Source organism: Pongo abelii, chromosome 8 (assembly GCF_028885655.2).
Source record: "Pongo abelii isolate AG06213 chromosome 8, NHGRI_mPonAbe1-v2.0_pri, whole genome shotgun sequence".
NCBI classification, from domain to species: domain Eukaryota; kingdom Metazoa; phylum Chordata; class Mammalia; order Primates; family Hominidae; genus Pongo; species Pongo abelii.
In genome coordinates this window covers 12,685,768-12,712,304 of record NC_071993.2, presented here as the reverse complement: position 1 = coordinate 12,712,304, position 26,537 = coordinate 12,685,768, and the positions used below count along the sequence as shown (strand labels likewise).

The window sequence follows — 26,537 nt, the reverse complement described above, 5'->3', positions numbered from 1 at the left end:
TTCACTAGAAAAATGTTATGAATAAGAGAGTATTTTAAGTGAGATCAATGAAACTGAATATTTCACTTCTATTTGTATTGTTACTAAATTGTTTTATCCTTGTAACATGACTGACAAAGAACTCCCAGGAGTACAAATCTTAGCTCTTTCATTATCCTGTTGTGTGCTTGCGCTTGCATTTTTAATATTATCTTCAAGCCATGGTTTCCTTCCAGGAATCTTCTTAAATTCTTGGTCTATTTTGTGAAGGTTGGTTTAGGTAACACTAGGGGATAAAACCCACAAATCCACTTAACCAGCCACATGCAAACCACCACTGTCTTCTTAAGCTCTAGGAAGAGGAGTGAGAATTCTTGGGGGGTCCACGGGTCCCTGGGAATGAGTCACAGGTTTGTGACCGTCTGCCTGACAAACTGTCAATCCAAAACAATACTCATGATTCTTAACTTTCTCCTCATTCTAGAAGATCAAATTATAAGTGGAAGTGCTAACATTTTCTTTCTGCATCCCAATGGACTGTCTTGTATACCCACTTTGGAGACCACTGCTTTAGAGAGACATGAAGGCTGGAGATTTTGCCCTGGACGTCCTCCAGATTAAAGTGAGAGACAAACCAAGGGGGATTCCAGAGATGGACATTTGGAAAGCAAAGGAGACAGGGTATCAAATTATTTTAAATGTCCCCAGCTAAGAAACAGGGGTGATGGCTGGGTGTGGTGGCTCACACCTGTAATCCCAGCACCTTGGGAGGCCAAGGCGGGTGGATCACAAGGTCAGGAGTTCAAGATCAGCCTGGCCAAGATGGTGAAACCCCGTCTCTACTAAAAATATAAAAATTAGCTGGACCCGGTGGCAGTCACCTGTAATCTCAGCTACTTGGGAGACTGAGGCAGGAGAATCGCTTGAATCTGGGCAGCAGAGGTTGCAGTGAGCCAAGATCGTGCCACTACACTCCAGCCTGGGCAACAGAGTGAGATTCCATCTCAAAAAAATAAAAATAAAAATAAAGAAAGAAAGAAAGAAAAAAGAAAAAAATAGGAGTGATATGGTTGGGATCTGTGTCTCTACCAAATCTCATGTTGGATTATGGTCCCCAGTGTTGGAGGTGGGGCCTGGTGGGGGGTGATTGGATCACGGAGGGTGGTTTCTCGTGAATGGTTTTGCACCATGCCACTGGTGCTGTTCTCCTCATAGTGAGTTCTCGTGAGATCTGGTTGTCAGAAGTGTGCAGCATCTCCTCCCTCACTCGCGCTCTGGCTCCTGCTCCTGAGGAGCATGTGAGACACTTTGCTCCTCCTTCTGCCATGATTGGAAGCTTCCTGAGGCATCCCCAGAAGCAGAAGCCTCTATGTTTCCAGTACAGCCTGCAGAACCATGAGCCAATTAAACCTCTTTTCTTATAAGTTACCCAGTCTCAGGCAGTTCTTTATAGCAGCGTGAGAACAGACTAACATGAGGAAGAAGTCAGCAAAGGAGGTAAGAAAGAATCCCAGGCCAGGTGCAGTGGCTCACACCTGTAATCCCAGCACTTTAGGAGGCCAAGGCGGGTGGATCACTTGAGGCCAGGAGTTCAAGACCAGCCTGGGCAACACAGTGAAACCTCGTCTCTACTAAAAAAAAAAAAAAAAAGCCAGGCATGGTGGTGTGCACCTGTAATCCCAGCTACTCGGGAGGCTGAGGCATGAGAATCACTTGAACCTAGGAAACGGAGGTTGCAGTGAGCTGAGATTGCCCCACTGCACTCCAGCCCAGGCAAGAGAACAAGACTCTACCACAAAAAAAAAAAAAAAAAAACCGAAAGAAAGAAAGATCCCCTAGGGAAAGAGGGAGGCAAATGTACTTAAGCAATGTCATAATTAAAGAATCTGAGTTTTAAGACAGGGCTGGTGGTCAAGAAGTGGTCAACAGGGCCCAATGTTTCAGAACAGTCATGGGGACTCTGCATTCTGCAAAGGCTATGATGCTTGGCAACTCAAGAATCATTGTCAGTCTTATAGAAACAGTTTCAGTACAATAGTTGGTCAAAAGACAAGTTCTATAAAGGGATTGGTGAATGAGTGGATAAATGATGAAGTACAGCTGCAGATGTAAAAATACAATATAAATAATTTAAAGAAAGAAGGCACCGAGTGCAGTGGCTCACACCTGCGATCCCCGCACTTTGGGATGTCAAGGCAGGAGGATTGCTTGAGCCCAGGAGTTTGAGACCAGCCTGGGTAGCAGAACGAGACCTCATCTCCACAAAAAAAAAAAAAAGTTTTTTTAATAAGCCAGGCATAGTGGCACGTGCCTGTAGTCCCAGCTACTTGGAAGGCTGAGGTGGGAGGATCACTTGAGCTCAGAAGTTTCAAGGCTGCAGTGAGTCCAGATCAGGCCACTGCACTCCAGCCTGGGTGACAGAACTGACTCAAAAACAAAAAAACAAAAAACAAAAAGAAAAAAGGAAGAAAGAAGGCAGGAAAGAAAAGAAGGAAAGAAAACAGAAGGAAAGAAGAGGAAAGCTAGTAATATCCTGAAATCGTCACAGTCTATCCAGTGAAAACCATTGTTCTAGAAGCCAGAACTGCAGAAAGTGAGTCCCCCACTCACACTGCCAATAAGTGTGTGCTCCATTTGGTCCACCTGAAATATCTAGACTATGATAATGACCTGCCTCACAGGTGACTTTCGTGCCAACGACTGCAGTGCATCTCAGCAATGCTAGCAGTAACCCACCAGTGTAACACGCGACCTGTCATCTCTAAGTCAACCAACTCTGCAATGATGATAAAAGCATCATCTCCATCATGCCCTCTCTCCTTCCCGCTCCACATCTGACACCCACAGGCATCACTAACAGAAGCAAACCCAGCGTCGGAGCAGCAGGCCCTGCTTTCTATCCCAGGGCTGCAGGCCTGTGGCCTGAGCGCTTTCAGGCTTGGCCTCATTCTCACAGGCCTGTGGGGTCATGTTAATTAATTCTGTTGTCAGATATCCTGTTGGAAGGAAAGAAGTGTCCAAATGAACAGCACCACGTCTTGCCTTTCTTCTTTGCTTCTCTATTTCTGTCAATGGTCCCAACATTCTCCCAGATTAAATGAGACTTTAAACACTCTCCCTCCTATTGACATCCTATGACTCGCAGAACTCTGCTGATTCTTCCTTCTCAATGTATCCAGCAGGGTCAACCTGCAATCCAGCATTTTGGGAAGAAAAGTGGGAGGATGGCTTGAGCCCAAGAGTTCAAGACCAGCCTGGGCAACATACTGAGACCCCATCTCTACAAAAAATTTTAAAATTAGCCAGGCATGGTGGCATGCCTGTAGTCCCCGCTATTCCAGAGGCTGAGGCAGGAGGATCACTTAAGCCCAGGAGCTTGAGGCTACAATGAGCTGTGATCTCGCTCCTGCACTCCAGCCTGGCGACAGAGCAAGATGCTATCTCTAAAAATTAAAACTTAAAACAAAAGGTAAATTGGCTTGCGTAGGGCCCCTCCCCTCCAGCCAGGACTTTCACAATCTGATGCCAGGTGGCCAACTGGTCTCTATTCTGAAACTGCCTAATCCATGCCCATCCCACACACCACCACAGGAATCATCCCTCATCTTCCCAACGTTCCGCCTCAATCCTTTGCTACGCAAAAATCTTTTCAATGGTTACCCCTTGGCCTAGCAAATGAAATACAAACCCCTAGATTGTGATGATTTCAGGATGAAGTACAAAGGGAAGTAAGGCACATCTTACATGGTGGCAGGAGAGAGAACTAAGGAGGAAGTACCACTTCTAAACCATCAGATCTTGTGAGGACTCCCGCACTCTCATGAGAACACCCTGGGGGAACCACCCCCATGATCCAATCACCTCCCGCCAGGTCCCTCCCTTGACACATGGGGATTACAATTAGAGATGAAATTTGGGTGGGGACATAGAGCCAAACCATATCAAGAGTCTTCCACTTCCCATCTGAGAAAAAGTGACAACAAAACTGAAAATTTGGTACCAATTCTGCTTGGGATTTCATGTATTCTATCAGAACTTTTTTTTTTTTTTTTTTGGTTTTTAGTTTTTGAGTGCTGATTTCTATCTTTGAAATGAATACATATTTACTACTCTCAAAAGCTTTTTGTTAGGATACATGTGCTTATGTTAACTATCGAAAATACTTGGCATTTCTATAAAATAAAGCATTTTTATTGTTTTAGAGGGAAAGGATTACCTGTTGTTTTCCTTAATCTTTCCTCTTGTGAAAATAGCACAGTTTGATGCCCCTAAAAAGATACCAAATACCTACAATGTAGCAAGAACTTTGCCAGGCACTAGAAACCCATTTGGAGCTCAGGTAGCACCCCTACCTTCATGGAGCTTTAAGTTTGCTACGAAAGAAAGACAAGTAAATGGACCATTACCTGACATGAGGACAGTGTTACAAAGGAGGCAACACTGATGCTACTGCGGAACAGAATAGGCAGCGAGGTTACCCTGGGTTTCTGAAGCAAGGATTCCCACACCAGTGCCTTTCACAGGTAAATATACAAATGCATCACCGGGGGATCCAGCTTCCATGCACATTCTGATTCAGTGGGTTTGCAGCCGGGCCTGGGAGCATTTCTTTCTTTTCTCTTTTTTTTTTTTTTTTTTTTTTGTGATAGAGTCTCCCTCTGTCACCCAGACTGCAGTGCAGTGTTGCGATCTCGGCTCACTGCAACCTCCACCTCCCGAGTTCAAGCAATTCTCCTGCCTCAGCCTCCCGAGTAGCTGGGATTACAGGCACGCGCCACCACGCCCGGCTGATTTTTTGTATTTTTCTCGTAGAGACGGGGGTTTCACTGTGCTGGCCAGGCTGGTCTCGAATTCCTAACCTCGTGATCTGCTCACCTAAGCCTCCCAAAGTGCAGGGATTATAGGCATGAGCCACTGCACCCAGCCCTGTGAGCATTTCTAATCCACTCCCAAGAGATACTGCTGTGCTGGTCTAAGGACCACACTCAGAGTAGCAAGGGGCCCAAAAGACTAGACCCCAACACTGAGGCCACATCAGTGGGGAACAACTGCATTTTGGGAGAGGAGATGATGGAAAAACAGCCAGATGTGACACCTACAACACTGACCACTCCTGTCCTCATGGATCTTTTTTTTTAATTGACTTGAAGTCTCACTCTGTCACCCAGGCTAGAGTGCAGTGGCGCAATCATGGCTCACTGCAACCTCCGCCTCTGGGTTCAAGCTGTTCTCCTCTCTCAGCCTCCTGAGTAGCTGGAACCACAGGCATGCTCTACCACGCCTGGCTAATTTTTTTTGGATTTTCTTTTTGTTGGCCAGGTTGGCGTTGAACTCCTGGCCTCAAGTTACCTGCCCTCCTCAGCCTCCCAAAGTGCTGCTGTCCTCATGGATTTTTTTTTTATTTTTTTATTTTTGAGATGGAGTTTCGCTTTTGTTGCCCAGGCTGGAGTGCGATGGTGCGATCTAAGCTCACTACAACCTCTGCCTCCTGGGTTCAAGCAATTCTCCTGCCTCAGCCTCCTGAGTAGCTGGGATTACAGGCTCACACCACCACGCCCAGCTAATTTTTGTATTTTTAGTAGACTGGGGGGTTTCACCATGTTGGCCAGCCTGATCTCGAACTCATGACCTCAGGTGATCCACCCATCTCGGCCTCCCAAAATGCTGGGATTACAGGCGTGAGCCACCACGCCCAGCCCCTCATAGATCTTAAAAAGGTAAATGAAGAGGAGGGAAAAAAATTAACAGCATCTACAAAAATATCAATCATCTTGGAGGTGTGATGTGACTTTCTTACACAGGTTTAAGCGCTCTTGGATTCAAAGTAATTCGAAGATGACAAATCTAAATTATTTAAAAGTCTGAGTAATAAAATATATATATATATTTTTTGAGACGTAGTCTCACTCTGTCGCCCAGGCTGGAGTGCAGTGGCATGATCTCGGGTCATTGCAACCTCCACCTCCTGGGTTCAAGCGATTCTCCTGCCTCAGCCTCCTGAGTAGCTGGGATTACAGGTGCATGCTACCACGTCCAGCTAATTTTTGTATTTTTAGTTGAGATGGGGTTTCACCATATTGGTCAGGCTGGTCTCGAAATTCTGACTTCGTGATCCTCCTGCCTCGGCCTCCCAAAGTGCTGGGATTACAGGCATGAGCCACCATGCCCGGCCTAAAATATTTTTAAAAGTAGTTATTTCAAGTACTTGTAGAGTCTTGAACCTATGGGAGGGTCACTGCCACATCCACTTAAGTGACAAGGTCACTACTGCCATCGGACTCACTGGTTTCAAGCACTTAAAAATATTCCTTTTCCTAGGTAAGTTTTCTAATACCTTCAAAAGTATTTTTTATTCTATCATATGTTCACCACACAATTTTTTTTTTTTTGAGACGGAGTCTCGTTCTATCACCCAGGCTAGATAGAGTGCAGTGGCGCAATCTCGGCTCACTGCAAGCTCCGCCTCCCGGGTTCACACCATTCTCCTGCCTCAGCCTCCCGAGTAGCAGGGACTACAGGCGCATGCCACCAAGCCCGGCTAATTTTTTTTTTTTTTTTTTTTTTTTTTTGTATTTTTAGTAGAGACGGGGTTTCACTGTGTTAGCCAGGATGGTCTTGATCTCCTGACCTCGTGATCTGCCCGCCTCGGCCTCCCAAAGTGCTGGGACTACAGGCATGAGCCACCGCACCCCCGCACCACACAATTTTTAAGAGTAGTAGAAAAGATACACTTCAATTGAACCTGTATGCCGAGTAAACAGAGTTCAAAATAAGATTTTCTGTAATCAATGTACAAGATGCCATTCCAAAAAAGACACTATGAAAAATTCTAAAATGACATGTTGATATGATCGTTGTTTTATTTAAAATAACTACAATTTATGCAAGTTAAGTGAATGCTGTTAGCTACCAAAAAAAGGAAATTAAATGTCCACACTAATTGAACGATTGAGTATAGAGAATACAGAAGTGTGAAACATACACCCTGAAAAGTTTCATTGCCATGTAGACCATCATTCATCCGACTCAGCAACAACACCGTGGAAATCTTCAGGCAGATTTCTTGAGTAACTATTTTCTTCCGAACAGTTTCCATTTGGAAGTTTATATTACACTCCTTGTCACTGCGATATTTACAAAGAAAAAAAAAATTTCCCACTCTAAATCGCCTTTTAAAGAGGCATATTATCTTTTTGAAAAAGTTATATTAACCGAATAATAATAATGGACTTAATAATAACAGTGGTGATTATTCCCAAAACAAATTTCCTCCAGGAGGGAAAGCGCCCACATCTATGTAAGGAAACACCGTATCACTTACTTAGTTGACTGTTTCAGAAAGTCCACACTACTGGACACATACCCCTAGGAAATTATTTCAATAAGCAGCGTACTTATAGATACTGCTTGTCATTCAAAAGCAGCTTGCTGATCTGTTCCTACAATCTTCTACAAGGTTTTAAGAAAAGAAGCACTCAAAGCAAAACAAAAAAAGAAAGAAAATTGAAAAAGAAAGAGGCTGACTCTGGGCACACTGCCTAGGCGTTAGCCCTGCTCTGCAACCAGGAAGAAAGGTGGGGGGAGGGAGTGACGGAAAGAGGGAGGAGGAGAGAGAGAGAAAAAATGAAAGAAAAGAAGGAGAGAAAAAGAAAAAGGAAGGGAAAGGAAGGGGAGGGGAGGGGAGGGGAAGAGAGGGGAGGGGAGGGGGAGGGGAGGGGAAGGAAGGGAAGAAGAGGGGAGGGGAGGGGAGAGGAGGGGGAGGGGAGGGGAGGGGACGGGAGGGGAAGGAAGGGAAGGGGGAGGGGAAGGAAGGGAGAGGGGAGGGGAAGGGAAGGGAGGGAAGGGAAGGGGAAGGGAGGGAAGGGAAAGGGAGGAAGGGAAGGGGAAGGGAGGGAAGGCGAAGGGAGGGAAGGGGAGGGGAGGGGAAGGGGAAGGGAGGGGGAGGGGAAGCAAGGGGAAGGAGAAGCCAGGGAAGGGAAGGGAGGGGGAGGGGACGGGGAGAGGGGAGGGGACGGGGAGAGGGGAGGGGAGGGGAGGGGAGTGAAAGGAAGGGAAGGGAGGGAGGGAAGGGAGGGAGGGAAGGGAGGGAGGGAAGGAAGGTAGGCAGGCAAGGTGGGAGGGCGGGCAGGCGTAACTGACAGTGGGTCCCAGAACAAATCAAACTTCTAACCGCTGTATAGACATATTTAAAGGAAAACTCAGTAAAAGTGGCCCCCACCTACAATGTGCCATGTTCTGAATCCAACAGAACATGGAACCAGTCAAAAATGGAGCCCACAAACAGATTTGCCTCCTAAGTTTTAACATAATCCCAGGTATCCCGACCATTCTGATTCAAGCTCGAAATTCGAGGCACTCTCTGAAATTTGCACTCTGCCATGCTTTAGGGCTGCCCACCCCGTTGCTGTCCCAAGTGGCTTTGTCCTGGAAGAGGTCCTACCAGGATTAAACAAACAACGACATCAACAAAAAGAAACCACACATTCACAGGCAGAGAATCTGGTGTGGATTTGTGGATACACAATTCAAACTATTTTAAAGTAAATAGCTGCATTATCACTTGGCTCTAAACCCAGCAAGAACTCATTAGAAAGAACACTGAACACCGGAGTGAAAACTTCTTTCTGCAAGTTTACATTTCTACCTAGAAAAATGCACATACACATGTATAGAAATGAGTCATGGAGGAAGACGCCATGGCTTCTTGGACAGGTTGGCTTATCCCCCAAACCGTGAACGTCTCTAGATGGTTTTCAGCTCATCGGCTGCCCCATCCCTGCCTTCCCCACTCCATGCCATCCCTCGGGATGACCCAATGTCCCCCAGACTCGCTCTGTTGTCCATCATGGTACATGGGAATGCTGCCTCCCTTTGTTTCTAGAACATCTTGGAAAGCTACAGAGAGAGCAAAAGATCAAACAGGACAGAGAAGGAACAGCACAGCTCTCAGGCCTGCAGCTGAAGGAGAGGATGGAAAAGTTCTTTCTGGATTATGACCTCACACCAGAGTAGCGTTTTCCGTATTTTCTAGATCATTCCACAATCTGTAACTGGTTTCTTCCCACTGCACTTCCGAGAAGTAGTATCTTCATTGTATTCACAAGAAACTGGCACACTGGGCCACAATCATTAGATACACCTGAAATGAGAGCAAAGCCTCTCCAATGTTTAACCTGTACTGCAGGCTCGGGGACCGGCCTCTCAGCTCCGCTCTAGTGAACAGCAGAGCACTGGAGGCAGCTTGGAGCAGCAAACGACGGCAATCCAAGCAGCTGGAAAAAACACTGCATCGCTGCCAGGGAGGGGAAGTCAGAAAGAACAGCGCATCTAATTGAAATCACCAGAGGAATTTCTGAAACCAGATTCAATATCCCATTGTGGAATCTGGCCAACCTACTAGAGTAGATTCTTCAGTCCTGTGCAACATACCAAGGACCTCTGCAAGATGAGGAAGAGTTACTTTCCTGCATTCTCCCGAAAGAGGCTCTACAAGTATGGTTATGTGGAAAGAGTTCTGAATTAGGAGGCCAGAAACCATCCTTCTGGCTCCGCGTCTGCCCGGCTTAGCTCCATGACCTCGGGCAATCACTTTACCTCTCTGCACCTCTTTCCTCATCTGAAAGTCTAGAGAACTGGACCAAGATGTCTAAGTTCCTTTTCTAGTTCTAATGCTCTCGTGACTCTAACATTAAGGAAGCAGACGGTCAGATAACCAAGGAAAGCAAGAGTTTTCAAAGGAGTTTAGTCAGCAAGAAAAATGGTGAAACTGATGTATCCTTGGCAACTCTGCAGCAGTGTTGGGTCTCACCCCTGGAAGAAGGCCAGCCACCTCATCGCTGCTGCCTCTGTTTCCTATTTCAAGAAGGGCTCCCTTAGGCTTCAACAGGGAGCCTTAGGGAGGCGACACTTGTGTGATGTGACTTCTGGGAAGGAAACTTCCCCCTATTCCCACTATCTAGCAAGATGTCCCTTACACATAATAATAACATACACAGCAAACATTTGGAGAGCCCACACTTTGTGCCAGGCACACACTGACTGTTTGATCCCTACAACGACTATTGGAGGCAGATATTATTATCATCCCCATTATCCTGAAAATGGAGGCTCAGAATTGAAATGACTTGCCCAAGGTCAAGTAGCTTCTAAGAGCAGGAGTCTGATGCAAACTCAGACGAGCTGATTCTCAGGACTTTACTACACTGTATCCTGCCTTTCTAGTAGCTGAGAAGTCACAGTTATGGATTTATTCTTTCACCATTAATGAACACCTCCTACCTAGAGTGGGCTATTGCCTATATCAAGGAGAAGTGGCCCCTTTCTTCACAAGAGAACACAGAGACAGCAGATGGGTCAAATCATAGTGGAAAGAGACACACAGACCTGGGTAACTTCCTCTCCACATATTACCATTTATGTGGCCCCTAAAAATGTCTTCAATAAGTCCAAATTCCTCATCTGCGAAACGTAGATCATAATATCCACTTTACAGGTTTATGGTGACGATTAAATAAAACTATGCTTGTAGAAGTCACTTGTTGCTAACTTTAAAACCCTTGAAGGTACATTTACTAAATGAAGCAAAAGTACATTTTGCTCTTCAATAAAAAGATATAAAAAACTAAGATGTGGCCAGGCACGGCGGCTCAGGCCTGTAATTCCAGCACTTTGGGAGGCCGAGGCGGGCAGATCACCTGAGGTCAGGAGCTCGAAACCAGCCTGGCCAACATGGTGAAACCCCATCTCTACTAAAAATACAAAAACTAGCCAGGCATGGTGGCAGGCACCTGTAAACCCAGCTACTTGGGAGGCTGAGGCAGGAGAATCGCTTGAACCTGGGAGGCGGAAGTTGAAGTGGGCCGAGATCGCGCCACTGCACTCCAGCCTGGGTGACAGGGTGAGACTCCGTCTCAAAATAAAAAATAAAAATAAAAAAACTAAGATGCATGTATGTATTTATTCATTTTCAGAGACATGGTCTTGCTCTGTCACCCAGGCTGAAGTACAGTGGCACAGTCATAGCTCACTAAAGCCTCAAACTCCTGGACCCAAAGGATCCTCCTGCCTCAGCCTCCCAAGTAGCTGGGACTACAGGCACATGCCACCACCCCAGGCTAATTTTCTTTGATTTTCCATAGAGACAGGGTCTTGTTATGTTGTCCAGGCTGGTCTTAAACTCCTTGCCTCAAGTGGTCCTTCTATCTCAGCTTCCCAAAGTTCTGGGGCTACAGGCATGAGACACTGTGATTGGCCTCCAAGACATATTTACAATGTGAGTATATGCATATTTATTTACACACCTACATATAGTACATTTACATGTGTGTATACTTAGTTTATCAGTTCTACAGCTTTTGACAAGAACCAAAAACACCACATCTATTACAACACTGTATTTCTTAAAAGATACCCTTTTATGTGTTTGTATACCAAGTGATACCTCCTACTTATCCATATCATATAGTCAAAACTATTTTTTAAATATTCATAACAGAAAAATGCAAATAGCTAAAAAATGGATATTAATCCATTTACCAAATTCTATCCAACTATTACTTTGGGGGAAATATTTATTCCCCCAAACCTGGCTTCAGACCAATCATCAGAGCCTCTGACCTCAACTTTAAGCTTTGAGAAAAGGAGTTATATAGCTTAAAAACAGTAAACAACTCTTCAAACTACTCAAACGATAGCCCTGGACTTCACATATGTGAAATGAAATTTGTTAATCAAATTACATATAATTTAAAATACACAGTGAGTCATAACTAAAGCTTCACTAAAATAATTCATTTGCCATATGAATCATGCCAAAACCACAGAAGACAGAATGCACACAACCTAAAGCTTAACAGAAAAAAAAATTGAACCTTTGGTGTCTATTACTTTTTCTGTATCTACCATCCTAGTCTATCTCAGGCCGACTTGCATTTAATCTTTCATTAGTGTGGTTCTCCAATGTAAGCTATGCTGACTTTTTAAAAATATTAGCCTATGAGAGAGAGAGAGAGAGAGAGACAGAGAGAGAGAGAGACACATCTAGATGGACAGACAGATCTATCTAGATAGATATCTAGATGGACAGACAGATCTATCTAGATAGATATCTAGATGGACAGACAGATCTATCTAGATAGATATCTAGATGGACAGACAGATCTATCTAGATAGATATCTAGATGGACAGACAGATCTATCTAGATAGATATCTAGATGGACAGACAGATCTATCTAGATAGATATCTAGATGGATAGACAGACAGACTGCTCTTGAAATCATTTAAGTGGAATTTGTATAAATCATTAGCTAAGTAAGTTTACAGAAGAAAGAGGAAAGATCTGCCAAGATATATTATTAGAGGAATTTAAACCATCAACTAGTCCACGTATTAGCTGAACTCCCATGTAAATATCCAGATTAGATGACAGAGATGGCACAATGAAATAAACATGCAAAGACGCAACACTGGTTTTAAAAGTGTGATAAAACACATTGTTTCTTCAACTACTCTAAATATCTACAGAGTAATATATATAGTATACAAGGTGGCAGGAGAGGCCAGACCAGATTTAAGTATACTCTGTTGCCATAAAAGAATTCTCTCTCTCTCTCTCTCTCAACCTTCCGCCTCTTCTGGAATGCACCATATTGGTTGAGGAACCTGCCATCCACTTGGCCAATGTAACGGATAATTTTATGGGTCAATTTGACTGGCCTAACGGATGCCCAGATAGCCGGTAAAACAGTATTTCTGGTGTGTCTGTGAGGGAATTTCTGGAAGAGATTAGCATCTGAATCGGCAGACTGAGTAAAAAGATTATCCTCACCCGTGTAAGCCGGTATGTGCAAATCCACTGAGAGCCAGAATAGAACAAAAAGGCAGAGGAAGAAGCGATTTGTTCTTCTTCCTTTTTTTTTTTTAAGAGACAGAGTCTCACTCTGTTGCCCAGACTGGAGTGCGGTGGTGTCATCGCGGCTCACTGCAGCCTCGACTCCTGGACTCAAGTGATCTTCCCACCTCAGCCTCCCAAGTAGCTACAGGTACAGGTGCATGCCACTACACCTGGTTTTTCTCTCTCCTGGAGCTAGGACATCCATCTCCTGCCCTTGGACGTCAGCTCCCGTGGTTCCCAGGTGTTTGGCCTTGGACCAAGTCATTGGCTTTCCTGGGTCTCCAGTTTGCAGACGGTGGATTGTGGAGCTTCTCAGCCTCCAGAATTACATAAGCCAATCCCTCATAATAAATCTTTCTGTGTATCTATATATATCCTATTGCTTCTGTTTCTTTGGAGAACTAATACAGTCACCAAAGCCAGAGAGAACTGGAAGTCAGCATGGATTCCTCCCTTCCACTAAACCTTCTTTGCCTAATCAGCACCCAGTCCCAGGGTTTCTAACATCCTTAATTTTACCTGAGTTCCCCTAATCCTTGCCTCCATTCCCACCATGTTGCCTTTAGTTCAGGGCTACATTCAGGAAGTCCACAGTTTGAAGCAGCAGAGATCCCACGGCACGGTCAGGAGTGATAGAAGCAAACTTTGGTGCCATGGAATCTCAGAGGGAAGGGCCCATCCAGACAGGAAATCAAAAGAGGTGTCCTGAAGGATGTGTGTGTCAAACTGCAGCAGGAAAGATGCAATTATCTGCTCCTTTCAGGAGAACTAAACTGAAACATGGGGTGAGGGGTGGGAAGATGAAAACCAAAGAGGTAGATCACAAAGTCAGGGGTTCGTTTGCAAAGGAGTTTGGATTCTATTAAGCAGGGGACTTTTGGGAATTAAGGTAGTGAGGGTGACTATCAGACATGCATTTAAATACTCATTTGCACAGTGCTGTGGAAGAAGGAACTAAAGAAAGGGAAACTGCGATGCTTTGAGCGTGTCCTCCAACAGTTCATATGTTGGAAACGTAAATCCTCAATTCAGCAGTGCTGGGAATTGTTTCGGTCATGAGGGATCTGCCATCATGTAGGAATGGATGCAGTTCTCATGGGACTAGGTTAGCCCTAACAAGAGCAGGTTGTTATAAGGCGGGGTGGTCTCTTCACCTCCCCTCTTTGCGCACACTCACTTGCCCTTCTGCTTCTCCACCATATGCCATAAAGCAGCACAAAATCCTCACCAGAGGCAGCCACCCGATCTTGGACTTCCCAGCCTGCAGAACTGTGAGCTAAAGAACCCTGTTTCCTTTGTAAATTACCTAGCATCAAAGTATTAGGCTATAGCAACAGAAAATGGAATAAGACACTAACCTCCACAAGAGCCACACCAGGTGCACTATTTGGGAAGCAGAAACCCTAGGCAGGAAGAGGCCCCAGAGATACATGGACCCTGGAGAGAGAAACCAAAATGCCTACTCAAGATAGTTTCAATTCCTTGTTTTGTAGTATGGGATATAACCAACTGTATTTTCCTTCAATTCAGGGAGTGCTATAAGCAATGTCCAAGAAATTAACAGAAATGCATTGATTCTGGATCTCAAATCAAATTTAAAATGTCTTTGATTTTTGCAAGGGACAAAACACCATGAGAAAGCCACTGGAAGCACCAAATATACTCTCTCCTGTCTAGAAAGTTGCACTGGCATTAGACCACTTCTATTTCATCTTACAGACATGCAGTTAGGACGAAATAAACAACTATCACCAAATGATGGTCAGAAACAAAGCTGAGTTTACTGCCAACCAGGAAGGGGAAGCCTCCGGCCTTAGGGGGAAGTTCAGCACGGCTCCCAGAATACGAAACCATAGGTATGCAGCAAAAAGGAGGAAGTACACTAAATAAGGCAGGACTCTGAACTGCTAAGGAAGAGCCATCATTATGGAAGACCTGTCAATGTCAACTCTTCTCGGTGATTGAAGGTTTTCACAGAGCCTGGTTTTCACAGGTCCAGGGTGTATTGTGTTAAGATTCCAGAAGGCCTAAGCTCATTCAGCAGACAGGCTCACATGTATGTGCCCAAAGCTTGGCAAGTTTTTGGCTTTAACCACACACAACACCACCACCACCATCACTAAATAACTTACTGCATCCCTCAAAGCCTGTTTTATGGGGATTGCATGGTTTTATTTGAAATCACGCCTGTAATCCCAGCACTTTGGGAGGCCAAGGCAGGCAGACCACGAGGTCAGGAGATCGAGACCATCCTGGCTAATGTGGTGAAACCCTGACTCTACTAAAAAAAATACAGACCAATTAGCCAGGTGTGGTGGCGGGCACCTGTAGTCCCAGCTACTCGGGAGGCTGAGGCAGGAGAATGGCATGAACCTGGGAGGAGGAGCTTGCAGTGAGCCGAGATTGCACTGCTGCACTCCAGCCTGGGTGACACAGCGAGACTCCGTCTCAAAAAAAAAAAAAAAAAAGAAAGAAAGAAAGAAATCAAGGTAACTTTCAATATGGTTTCCCAAGGTATCCAAGCATCTAGAATTGTAAGATATGTACCTGCCTCCCTATGTGTCATCCTAAGTAAGGCTTTCAACCGTTACTTTTCACATTTCCTGCTTGTGTCCTCCATTCCCGTGCAAGCTTTCCAGAGAGGAGCTTTCTGTCTTTTAGAACATCGCCTTCTAAGCAGGTCAGATAGATCCTTAAAAAGCTGTATTGGTGCCTGAGAAATTTAAGTACTAGCTTTACCAGCTTAGCCATTTTCAGTCATTGGAAAAGTGGTTATCTTCAGCCCCAATCAATGAATTTGTTTCTTTCTTCTTTTTTTTTTTTTTCCGAGACAGAGTTTCCCTCTTGTTGCCGAGGCTGGAGTGCAGTGGTACGATCTTGGCTCACTGCAACTTCCGCCTCCTGGGTTCAAGCAATTCTGTCTCAGGCTCCCGAGTAGCTGAGATTACAGGCGCCCACCACCATGCCCGACTAATTTTTGTATTTTTGGTAGAGACGGGGTTTCCCCACGTTGGCCAGGCTGGTCTCGAACTCCTGACCTCAGGTGATCCGCCCGCCTCGCCCTCCCAAAGTGCTGAGATTACAGGTGTGAGTCACCGTGCCCGGACCCCAATCGATGAATTTCTATTGAAGTGTCAGTTTCTCTAACACACACACAGACTGGCACTTGGCAGTGATTTAAACAAGTGAACAGGGCCAGCCTCCCTTCAGAACAAAGCCGCAGGAGCAGGGGCAGGCTAGATTTCCAGAGTTCATTGATGTCAAAGCCTTTCTCTGGGGGCTGTTCCTTAATCCCAAAGCAGTTGCTTTCTTTGGCTGCAGAAGCTGCCCTCCCTGTGGTCCGCATTGAGAGGAAGGTGTCTGCCTTAAGGGAACTGGAGGATAAGGCTCCGCCCTTCCCATGACAGAGGTGCTAACTCACTCTCCCACCACACATCCTGCCATCCATCTTGACCTTGGCCCCAGGGATTTCAGGGACTCCGGCCCAACATCCTGGGCTTTGGCACCTGCTGCCTTTAGCAGTCCTCACCCTCTTGTGAAGTACTCGGCACTGCAGCGTGCTGACTCGACCACAGCCTACCCCAGCCTCTCCAGGCCTGGCACTGCCACTACTGCCCGTACTTCTTCAGCCACCCTTGAGAAGTGAGGTTCTCACTCCTGAGCCCAGTCAGTGGCTGGTGCCTGCTCCTCAATGATGGGATGATGGACTCAAGTCAATTCACCACTCTCAAAACAAAACTCAGCTCTTCCAAGGGAGCACATCTGAGTTCGCTCCTCTCAATGAAGCCTCTCTCCTGAAGGAAACATTGCCTGGCTTGTGTTTCTGCCTGTGGACACATCTGTATACACCTGCTCACACTCCTAGTCATCATACAGAGCAGCTCCACCCTAGGAGGTGAAATCAGGGGACAAGGGCTGGAGAGTGGTTGTTCTGACATCGCACTGATTATGTGTTAGGATCAGTGGGTGGCGGTTGGGAGAGATGCTTTTTCAATTTTCCAGCACCTGCCATTACCTCCAATTCTGACTCGATTGGTCGTGAATGGGGCCTGGGCATCAGCATAATATTTTTGTTTTTTCCTTTTTTTTTTTTTTTTTTTTTTTTTAGAGATGGTGTCTCAGTCTGTCACTCAAACTGGATGTGTCTCAGTCTGTCACCCAAACTGGAGTACAGCCTCAAACTCCTCGGCTCAAGCAATCCTCCCACCTCAGCCTCCAGAGTAGCCAGGACTACTGGCAACCACCACACCTGACTAGTTTTTTAATTGTTTTATAGAGACAGAGTCTCACTATGGTGCCCAGGCTGGTCTCGAACTCCTGGCCTCAGACAATCCTCCTGCCTCAGCCTCCCAAGGTGCTGCAATTACAAGCATAAACCACTCACCGTGCCCGGCTAATCAGTATGATTTTAAGAGCTTCCTAGGTGATTTTAAGGTGCAGCCAGGGCTGAGAAACACTGATTTGGAGAGAAAGAGGCAGAGACCATCATCTGAGACTCCTCAGCGTACCCAGATAGATGAAAACATGCCAATTCAAATCAGTTCCTGCCAGGGTTGCTTCCCCAAGTCAAGAGAATCTCTGCAGCCTACAAAGCAAGCATCAGAACAGCATATTGAATTCTGGTGCCATGTTTCATTCAGACAGTAACCCTTCCACCAAACTGAGCCTCAGTTTTCCCGACTATTAGTAAATGGGCTGCTCCAAACACAGCTGGTTTGCTTCTCTCAGCCCCCACTTTCCAATCTATGCATCCCCCTCTCTCTTCATCTCTCATTTAAATGTAGACTGTTGATATATTTGCCTTTCTACTCCTGCAAAAGTACTTTAAGTGCTGCCTTGAAATTATTGTATTTTTTTTTTTTTTGAGATGGAGTTTTGCTCTTGTTACCCAGGCTGGAGTGCAATGGCACGATCTCGGTTCACTGCAACCTCCACCTCCTGGGTTCAAGCAATTCTCCTGCCTCAGCCTCCCAAGTAGCTGTGATTATAGGTGTGCGCCACAACGCTCAGCTAATTTTTGTAGTTTGAATAGAGATGGGGTTTCATCACCTCGGCCAGGATGGTCTCAAACTCTTGACCTCAAGTGACCCACCCACAGCAGCCTCCCAAAGTGCTGCCTTACAGGTGTGAACCACCGTGCCAGTCAAGTTTTGAAATGAGATTTCAGCAGTGCCTGTCCTCGAAATAAATAATGCCACAGAAATCATAAACTCTGTAATCCAACCCAAGGAGAATAACACCGATGATGTTTATTCCACACTGCATAAAATACTCTGTTGTGGGATCACAACTAACTGTTCTGTCTGGAGTAGCTTGTGCTGAATTTTCTAGATCCAGCCGCTGATGCCAGAGCGAGGCTGCCGGTCCTCACAGCTGCAGAGCAACAGCCTACCTCCATGTTTATCAGAATGTTTCCCTCTGAGCTTCATTTAATATCTACTGATCAAGTAGAAAATTCATTTTGGAACAATTTCCAGAGCAAGTACAAAGACATCCTTAAGGACATGTTAGCTACATTACTTCAGTCCAGTGCAATAAATAAATTTCTCAGCCTACAATAAATTCAGCATAAAGGGGGGCAGGCAGTCTTTCCAATGGGCCAGCTTAGCAGTTCCCTGGTGGTCCAGCGGCTAGGATTCAAATGGGCCTACTTCCATGGAAAATAGTGTGGAAATAAACCAATGGCCAGGAAACAAACACAAATAGTGTGGAAATCAACAAACGGTCAGGAAATAAGCAAAAATAGTGTGGAAATCAACAAAGATGCTGGAATTTAAGGCAGTCTATTTGGGATCCCGTCTACAATGACTTAGTCATGAAAATCATTAAAAGACTTTTTCTTTTTTCTTTTTTTTTTTTTTGAGATGGAGTCTCGCTCTGTCGCTCAGGCTGGAGTGCAGTGGCGCGATATGGGCTCACTTCAAGCTCCGCCTCCCGGGTTCACACCCATCCTCCTGCCTCGGTCTCCTGAGTAGCTGGGACTACAGGCGCCCACCAACATATCCGACTAATTTTTTTTTGTATTTTTAGTAGAGACAGGGTTTCGCCGTATTAGCGAGGATGGTCTCGATCTCCTGACCTCGTGATCTGCCTGCCTCAGCCTCCCAAAGTGCTGGGATTACAGGTGTGAGCCATGACGCCTGGCCAGGACTTTTTTCTTACATGCTGTGTCTGAAAAACTTTACCATTCAGCAAGTCCAGATCACAGCTGAGTTCCAGACTTGGACAGTCAACCGGACCTCTCTACCAGGGCATCCTCCCAACCCCCAAGTTCAGCATGTCCAGATCAGGACTCTTCACCAGCCTTCCTGCTCTGGTATTTCTGTTCTCAGTGAATGGGGTCATCATCCACCCAGGCATCCACGTCAGAGACTCGTCAGGCATCCATGTCCTCAGCAGCCCTCCTGGAACCTTCCTTCTCCCTCCCTGCTCTCCCCATTCCTTCCAAATCCCTAAGTCCTACAGATTCCACTGTGTTCACACCCTCATACCTGTTTCTTCCATCCCAACTCCAGAGCTTCTGTGTTAATATGTTGCTTCTTCATTTCTCCACCAGATTCTTCCAATGGCCTCCTCACTATTCTCCCTACATACATTGAGTCCTGGCCCCCGAGTCCATTCTTCTCAGTTCTGCCACAATAATCTTCAAAAGTTAATCTTGATCATGTTGCTCCTTTCATTAAAACCCTCCGATGGCTCCCCAGTGTCTAGAGGATGAAGTTGAAAGTGGGTACACGAGGCCCTCCACAATCCCACCTCTCCAACCTTAGGTGTCTACAGGCCTCCCCCAAACCCTTTGCCCTGGAGAGTTCCCCAGCACACCAGCCTTTCTGCCTCCTATCTCCTCACTTCTGTTTGGGCTGCCACTTCTGGATGGAATGTCCCTCTGTGTTTCTCACCCCGCAAACCATGCTCATTGTCCGGGCCCTCCTCCTCCATGAACCCTCTCCTCCCATCCCACCCCAAAGGAAGAAGACAGCACCCCTACCGTCGAGGCCCTGGCCACGCTCCTACACAGCATCTGCAATGCCACTGCACGTACTTAGTGACAAAACTATGAGCTCCCAGAGGACAAGGAGAGCACCTTATCTAAACTCAGTGCCCAGCAGTGCTGCCTGCTGCACAGTGAGAATTTAATAAATATTTGTTAAGTGAATGAATGTCTCCATGACAACATTCCGAGTGGTTTCAAACTGTTTTCTTTCTAGCTCATTGACTTTGCTTTCAGCTGCTCATGATGTGGAACTGCCTCTTATTCCACATGTAAATCATTTGCAAAGGACCAAATAAATAAATAAATAAATAAAAGTCAGTGCCGGAGTTACTATAGATCACCTTCTTATCCCTGGAGAAATCACTTCTTTGTTCTTGACTCCTGAAAGACGGTCACGCTTCCAGGCACTCCAGCAGCGGATACTGAGAAACTATCAAAACAAGTTATTCCAGCCCTCTGGCCCTCCTTGGTTTTAAATGCCCTCTCCCTGGAAGTGATTATTTGAGTGAGGCGCAGGGTGAAGACAATTAAAGTAGACCATCCACAGCATCAACAGGACTGGCTTATAAAGCCTACATCCACGGCCTCTGCTCATGCAAATGAAAAATAACGCTAAAAAATGAAACTGACTTCCTCCGCTTTTGTACTTCTCAGCCCTAAGGGAGTCACACAAAAATACAGTCACCACCCTCGATCCATCAGCAGACAGCCCCTGTGCCCAATGTAAAACCTTTGGAAGGCTCTGGGCCCACCCAGAATTCAATCTACAATGTCAAATATCTGTAATGTGTCTGCAACTTCATGTCACCAGCAAATAACTTCTTCTCCAAGTACTGATTTCATATTGGAAAATGAGCAATTTAAATAAATGTCTCATTAACATCATGTTTTCCTGCTAGATGCTAATGTACTTAATTTGTTTTCCCAGATTCTCTTCCACACAATCATTTCCTGCAATCCTCCTCAGGACAACCTGAAACTCACTGGGTTCCTAATAGACAATCCAGAGAACCTAGAAACGACCAAACTACCAAGCAAATAAGCAAAACCCTTAAGCTACAAAGTTATAGAGACCTGTTTGTTCTCAAACACTTATCCCGCATGCTGTAGCTTCTTCTGTGAGTTACACAAAGGTCAGAAGAGGACAGACCATCCTGGCCCTCTCAGCAGTGCTGGGTTTGTACAAATGATGGCTGAACATCGTTCGGTGGACACTGCTGGTCCCAGTAAGAGAGGAGTGGGCGAGACGGTTTATTCAGAAAGAATGTGAGGAGCATGACATTTTGTGTTGAGGCCCTAGAAGGCTTGTTCTCATTCTGCTTTGCTTATCTGTACAGAGATTCTTGCTATGTGCTGATTCCAAACCCCAAAAATTTCAAGGATATTTCGAACATCTTTTATTAATAGCAACTCTTAAAAATTTCCATAGCACACTGCTCAGACACACTCCAAACATGCAAAATCAGGTACCATATAAGGGCTTGTTCCCCCAAACCTTTTGAGATTATGGGGCAATGGCTTAATCATGACAGTGTGGGGAACGGTGTGGACACCACACTCACGAAAGAACATCGCTGGGGTGGATCCAGACACATCAGAATGGTTCTCGGAGCCAGGCGCCATGGCTCATGCCTATAATCCCAGCAATCTGGGAGGCTGCGGTGGGAGGACTGCTTGAGGCCAGGAGGTCAAGACCAGCCTGGGCAACACAGTGAGCCCTCCGTCTCTAAAAAAAAAAATTTTTTTTTAAATTAGCCAGGCATGATAGCATGTGCCTACAGTCCCAGCTACTCAGGAGCCAGAGGTGGGAAGATCACTTGAACTCAAGAGTTGAGGCTGCAGTGAGCCAAGACTGTGCCACTGCACTCCAGACTGGGCAACAGAACAAGATCCTGCCTGGAGAAAAAAGAAAAAAATGAATGGTTCTATGTGTGCCATTATACAAGAGAGGACTTTCTTATATTTTTGCTCCCCATGTGTAATAGAAATAAATGAAAATCTTGGCCACGCACAGTGGCTCATGCCTGTAATCTCAGCACTTTGGGAGGCCGAGGCAGGCGGATCACCTGAGGTCAGGAGTTCAAGACCAGCCTGGCCAACATGGTGAAACCTCGTCCCTACAAAAATACAAAAATTAGCTGGGCATGATGGCGGATGCCTGTAATCCCAGCTTCGGGAGGCTGAGGCGGGAGAATTGCTTGAACCCAGGAGGTGGAAGTTGCAATGAGCTGAGACTGCGCCATTGTACTCCAGCCTGGGCAACAGAGCAAGATTCTATCAGGAAAGGAAAGGGGAGGGGAGGGGAGGGGAGGGGGAGGGAAAGGAAATAAAAGAAAGAAAGAAAAATCTATTTTATTTCTATTACACACAGTGAGCAAAAATAAAACTCAATGAAGAGGTAAGCACTGAAACAGTGAACTCCGCACAGCCTGCTGGGTGCCAGGTGCCACGTCTGTGGCAGAGAATGGGAGAAACCTCTGGAACGTGTGGAAATAACACTGGCCGGGTTGGTATTCCAGGCTCTGCCACATAGGAGCTGCAAGGCTTTGGACACATGACTCTATTTTGTGAGCTTCAGCACCTTATTATAAATAAAACAGTAATAACAACAACAGTACTCATAGCGGTGGCGACAGCACAGACCTTCACTGAGCACTTCCTATGTGGCGAGTGCTGCAGTGAGCACTTCACAAAAACTTAGTAAGCAGCATCTCACCAAATCTTTACAACACCCTGCCAGGGAGACACCAGTAACTCCATTTTACAGAGAAGACTCGGGGCTCCGTAGCCGGCCCACGGTCACTCGGATATCATGAGTGGCAGGGTCTCGGTTCACAAGCAAGTCTGCCTGACAGCTGTGCTCTTTGGAATTGAGAACTACTTCCAACCATGACCGTGAATGTTATAAGACACGAGAGATCTATGGGAAAAGAGCTTTGAAAGTTGGTTATCATTTGCACAGCCGGAGTCCTCTGGGGGCCCCTCTGCCCCCGGGGAAAGTCTGCCTCCAGGGCAGGCCTCCTGCAGGACACACAGGCCAGGAGGTGGGGAAGGGAGGACGGCTGCCCTCCAGCACTTACTTTCTCAGGACGGCTATCTCATTCTCTATGCTGCTTTCCTTGCCCTTCAGCGCCTTCTTAGGGATACACTTCACAGCAAAGAGCTTGCCAGTTGCCTTCTCTTCAGCTAAAACCACTTCGGAAAAGGCCCCGCTGTGAACAAAGAAGGAAAAAAGAACACTTAGATGCAGAAGTCCGGTTTCACAATAGCTCCATTCACCCTACCACCGAAATTTGAGTAAACAATAACAACGGCACAGTTGTAAGCATTACTGTTACTTTTACCCACCATGGCTCCTTGCCAAACATCTTTGTGCAAAGAAATACACAGGGGTGGCCAGGCGCAGTGGCTCACGCCTGTAATCCCAACACTTTAGGAGGCCGAGGAGGGCAGATCACCTGAGGTCAGGAGTTCAAGACCAGCTTGGCCAACATGGTGAAACCCCATCTCTACTAAAAATACAAAAAATTAGCCAGACGTGGTGGCACGCACCTGTAATCCCAGCTACTTGGGAGGCTGAGGCAGGAGAATCGCTTGAACTTGGGAGACAGAAGTTGCAGTGAGCCGAGATCGTGCCACTGCACTCCAGCCTGGGTGACAGAGCAGGACTCTGTCTCAAAAAATAATGATAATAAAAGTTTTTTAAAAAAGAAATACACAGGGGCAAGCATGCCTTCCTGCAAAGGGACATGCGGATGTGGAGGTCAACATGGTTAGGACACCTCCCGGTACCACTTGCTGCAAAACACAGTGGCATCACTTTGGAGCCAACAAGAATGCTCCCACAAGAGGTTCCTCCTACAGCAAAGGACTGGATCCTTCTGCCGGTGTCAGCTCTCCCACCTCCAAACAGACTAGAAAGTCACACTAAAATCCCCAGGTCCTCACAGGCTTTTTCATCTAGAGGAAATTTCAGAGCACTCTGCAAACACTGGACTCCTCCCAGCTGGGTAACGCTAGGACTCGGTGTGAGCGGTGTTGCAGGTGGTAAAGACACAGGGTAATTAATTGGTCAGTGGGTGCAAGTGCTCACCAAGCAGCTTGTATCCTTTTTAAACCAAAGAAACTAACAAATAAGGGCCATGGAGTGGGGAAGACTGTCCTGCCTGAAAATACACATTTCACTCTGCAATGCCAGAGCAACAAACTAAAACCAGATCATCTGGGGCTGGAGAGCCCATTTCTCTGGAAGGGCCCCTTGTGATCAGGGAGCCCCAGAGCCAGCACCCCAGGGCCACCTCCTTTGCTGACGGCAGGCAAGGCCTGCATGCAGAACTCCACTAATAACCCTGGCATAGAACAGGCTCCTCCATCATCTCCAGATCCTCCAGATCCCAGCAACTTGGGCTCTATGCACAGGGAAGTACCATAGCCCACCGAGTCGTTCTCTGTCCCAAGACTTTCAACTCCTGCTTCAAGAAACCAACGTTCCTGCATCCAGAGAAACCATTGGAAACCCCAGTGTTACGGCAATACCAGGTCTTCAGGTCCTACCTTCTTCAGTCCAATGGTCCCCAACCTTTTTGGCATCAGGGACCAGCTTCATGGACAACAGTTTTTCCATGGACCCGGGAAAGGAGGGTGGTTTTGGGATGACTCAAGTGCATTACATTTCTTCTACACTTTATTTCATTTTTTTGAGATGGAGTCTGGCTCTATTGCCCAGGCTGGAGTGCACTGGTGTGATCTCGGCTCACTGCAACCTCTGCCTCTCGGGTTCAAGCAATTCTCCTGCCTCAGCTTCCTGAGGAGCTGGGATTACAGGTGTCCACCACCACACCTGGCTAATTTTTATATTTTCACCATGTTTCCCAGGCTGGTCTCGAAGTCCTGACCTCAAGTGATTCACTCGCCTTGACCTCCCAAAGTGCAGAGATTATAGGTGTGAACCACCACGCCCAGCCACTTTATTTCTATTATTATTACACAGTAATGTATAATGAAATAATTCTACAACTTGCCATAATGTAGAATCACTGGAAGCCCTGAGCTTGTTTTCCTGCAACTAGACGGTCCCATCTGGGGGTGATGGGAGACAGTGACAGATCATCAGGCATTAGATTCTCATAAGGAATGTGCAACCTAGATCCCTGGCATGCACAGTTCACAACAGGGTTCACGCTCCTATGAGAATCTAATGCAGTCCTTGATCTGACAGGAGGCGGAGCTCAGACAGTAACGTGAACAACGGGGAGTGGCTGTAAGTACAGATGAAGCTTTGCTTGCTTGCCCGCTGCTCACCTCTTGCTGTGTGGCAAAGTTCCTAACAGGCCACATACCCTACCGGTATTGGCCCATGGCCCAGGGGTTGTGGACCCCTACTTTAGTCACTGTCAAAGAGATTCCTGAACAGAGGGAACACCCTTCCTCCTCCTCTCCTTGCTCGCCTGACAGCAATGCACACTCTGTCACAATCCAAGGGACGGTAAATGCATGTTTTAAAAATCCTTTCCAGTGAGAGGAATTCACTTCCACTCAGTGCAATTAACTTCAGGACAGCGTTCCCACCGGCACATGGATGCTCACGAGAGAAGCTTGTCTACAGCTTCATGGTCCATTTTTAATTATACAAACCCAAGGGCAGAACACAGTCATTCCACAAAACATCCCAGATGAAAAATATCAGAAGCAGGATCTTCTGCCCAAATCCACAAATTATTCACCCATAGGATTCTCCCCTCAAAACACTACACGCCAGAAGCCAAACCTTCTAGAACCTGCCAGAACAATCATCATTAAATATAAACACATAAAGACCCACCACAGGTTTATCACAGAGGGATACATGGAGTCAGACATTCTCAGTGACACCGGCCATGGCCAACGGCTTTTGTCCAGGAAGCCCAAATCATAACAATTCCAGAGACGGCCCCTGAGCCCACGCACCATCCCTCCTCACTCATCTCTAAGCCAGGGGGAGACAGGTGGCTGCACCTCAGAGTTCTTAGGTGGGTCAAGACCCTGAATGAGGAGGTACGTGTTCCCCCTCACTACCCTCCGGGAGGTAGAACAAAAACTATGTTAGAGTATGAGAAAAATCACTGGGGAAAGACCAAGGTTCAAGCACCATGGGTGGTTTTGTACCAGATATTTCATTCATTCATTTGTTCATTCAGTTTCCCTGTTAGCTACTTGAGTCCCTAATGCTGATGACACCCCAATGGTCCTGAGTTTGCTGGATTTACTAAGTCCATTTTCCAGAAGGTGGAAAAGCCCTTTGGCAGCAGTGACCACGGCCAAGGGCTCGGGCTGGGAACTGCGATCAGGCCCCTCTCGTCCTGGGCTGCCCCTCGCTCCACTCTCCATCCACAGGTGCTCCTTCCTCTACGGAATCCCTGTGATCAGGAACGACCACGGCTAGTGCAGAGGGGACACCCTGCTCAATCAGACCCTTGGAAGCCTGTAAAAGAAAAGCATTTCCTTGCTTGGAGGAAACAGAGTGAGAAGTGAGGTTGCTGCAGGACTCAGCCCGAGAAACAAGAGATTGGGGAGGGGACCAAGGGGTCTCCTCAGAGCCAGCACTGCCACGGCAGGAAGGTGACGACACGGAGAGGCAGTAGTGCCCATGGAGCTAGGATTCTTCTGCCTTTGTCCCTGGTTAGTTGGGGAT

General features: G+C 46.4%; 1 protein-coding gene across 3 annotated transcripts in view; it reads right to left on the bottom strand.

Moving 5' to 3' along the window:
• CAMK1D (calcium/calmodulin dependent protein kinase ID) overlaps positions 1 to 26,537 on the bottom strand; it is a 486,434-nt gene that overhangs the window by 258,862 nt on the left and 201,035 nt on the right. For all 3 annotated transcript variants that reach the window (XM_054521920.2, XM_003780664.5, XM_054521919.2), the window contains exon 2: positions 22,948 to 23,079. In XM_054521920.2, the coding sequence (XP_054377895.1) occupies positions 22,948 to 23,079 (132 nt within the window). The remainder of the gene's footprint in view (positions 1 to 22,947; positions 23,080 to 26,537) is intronic.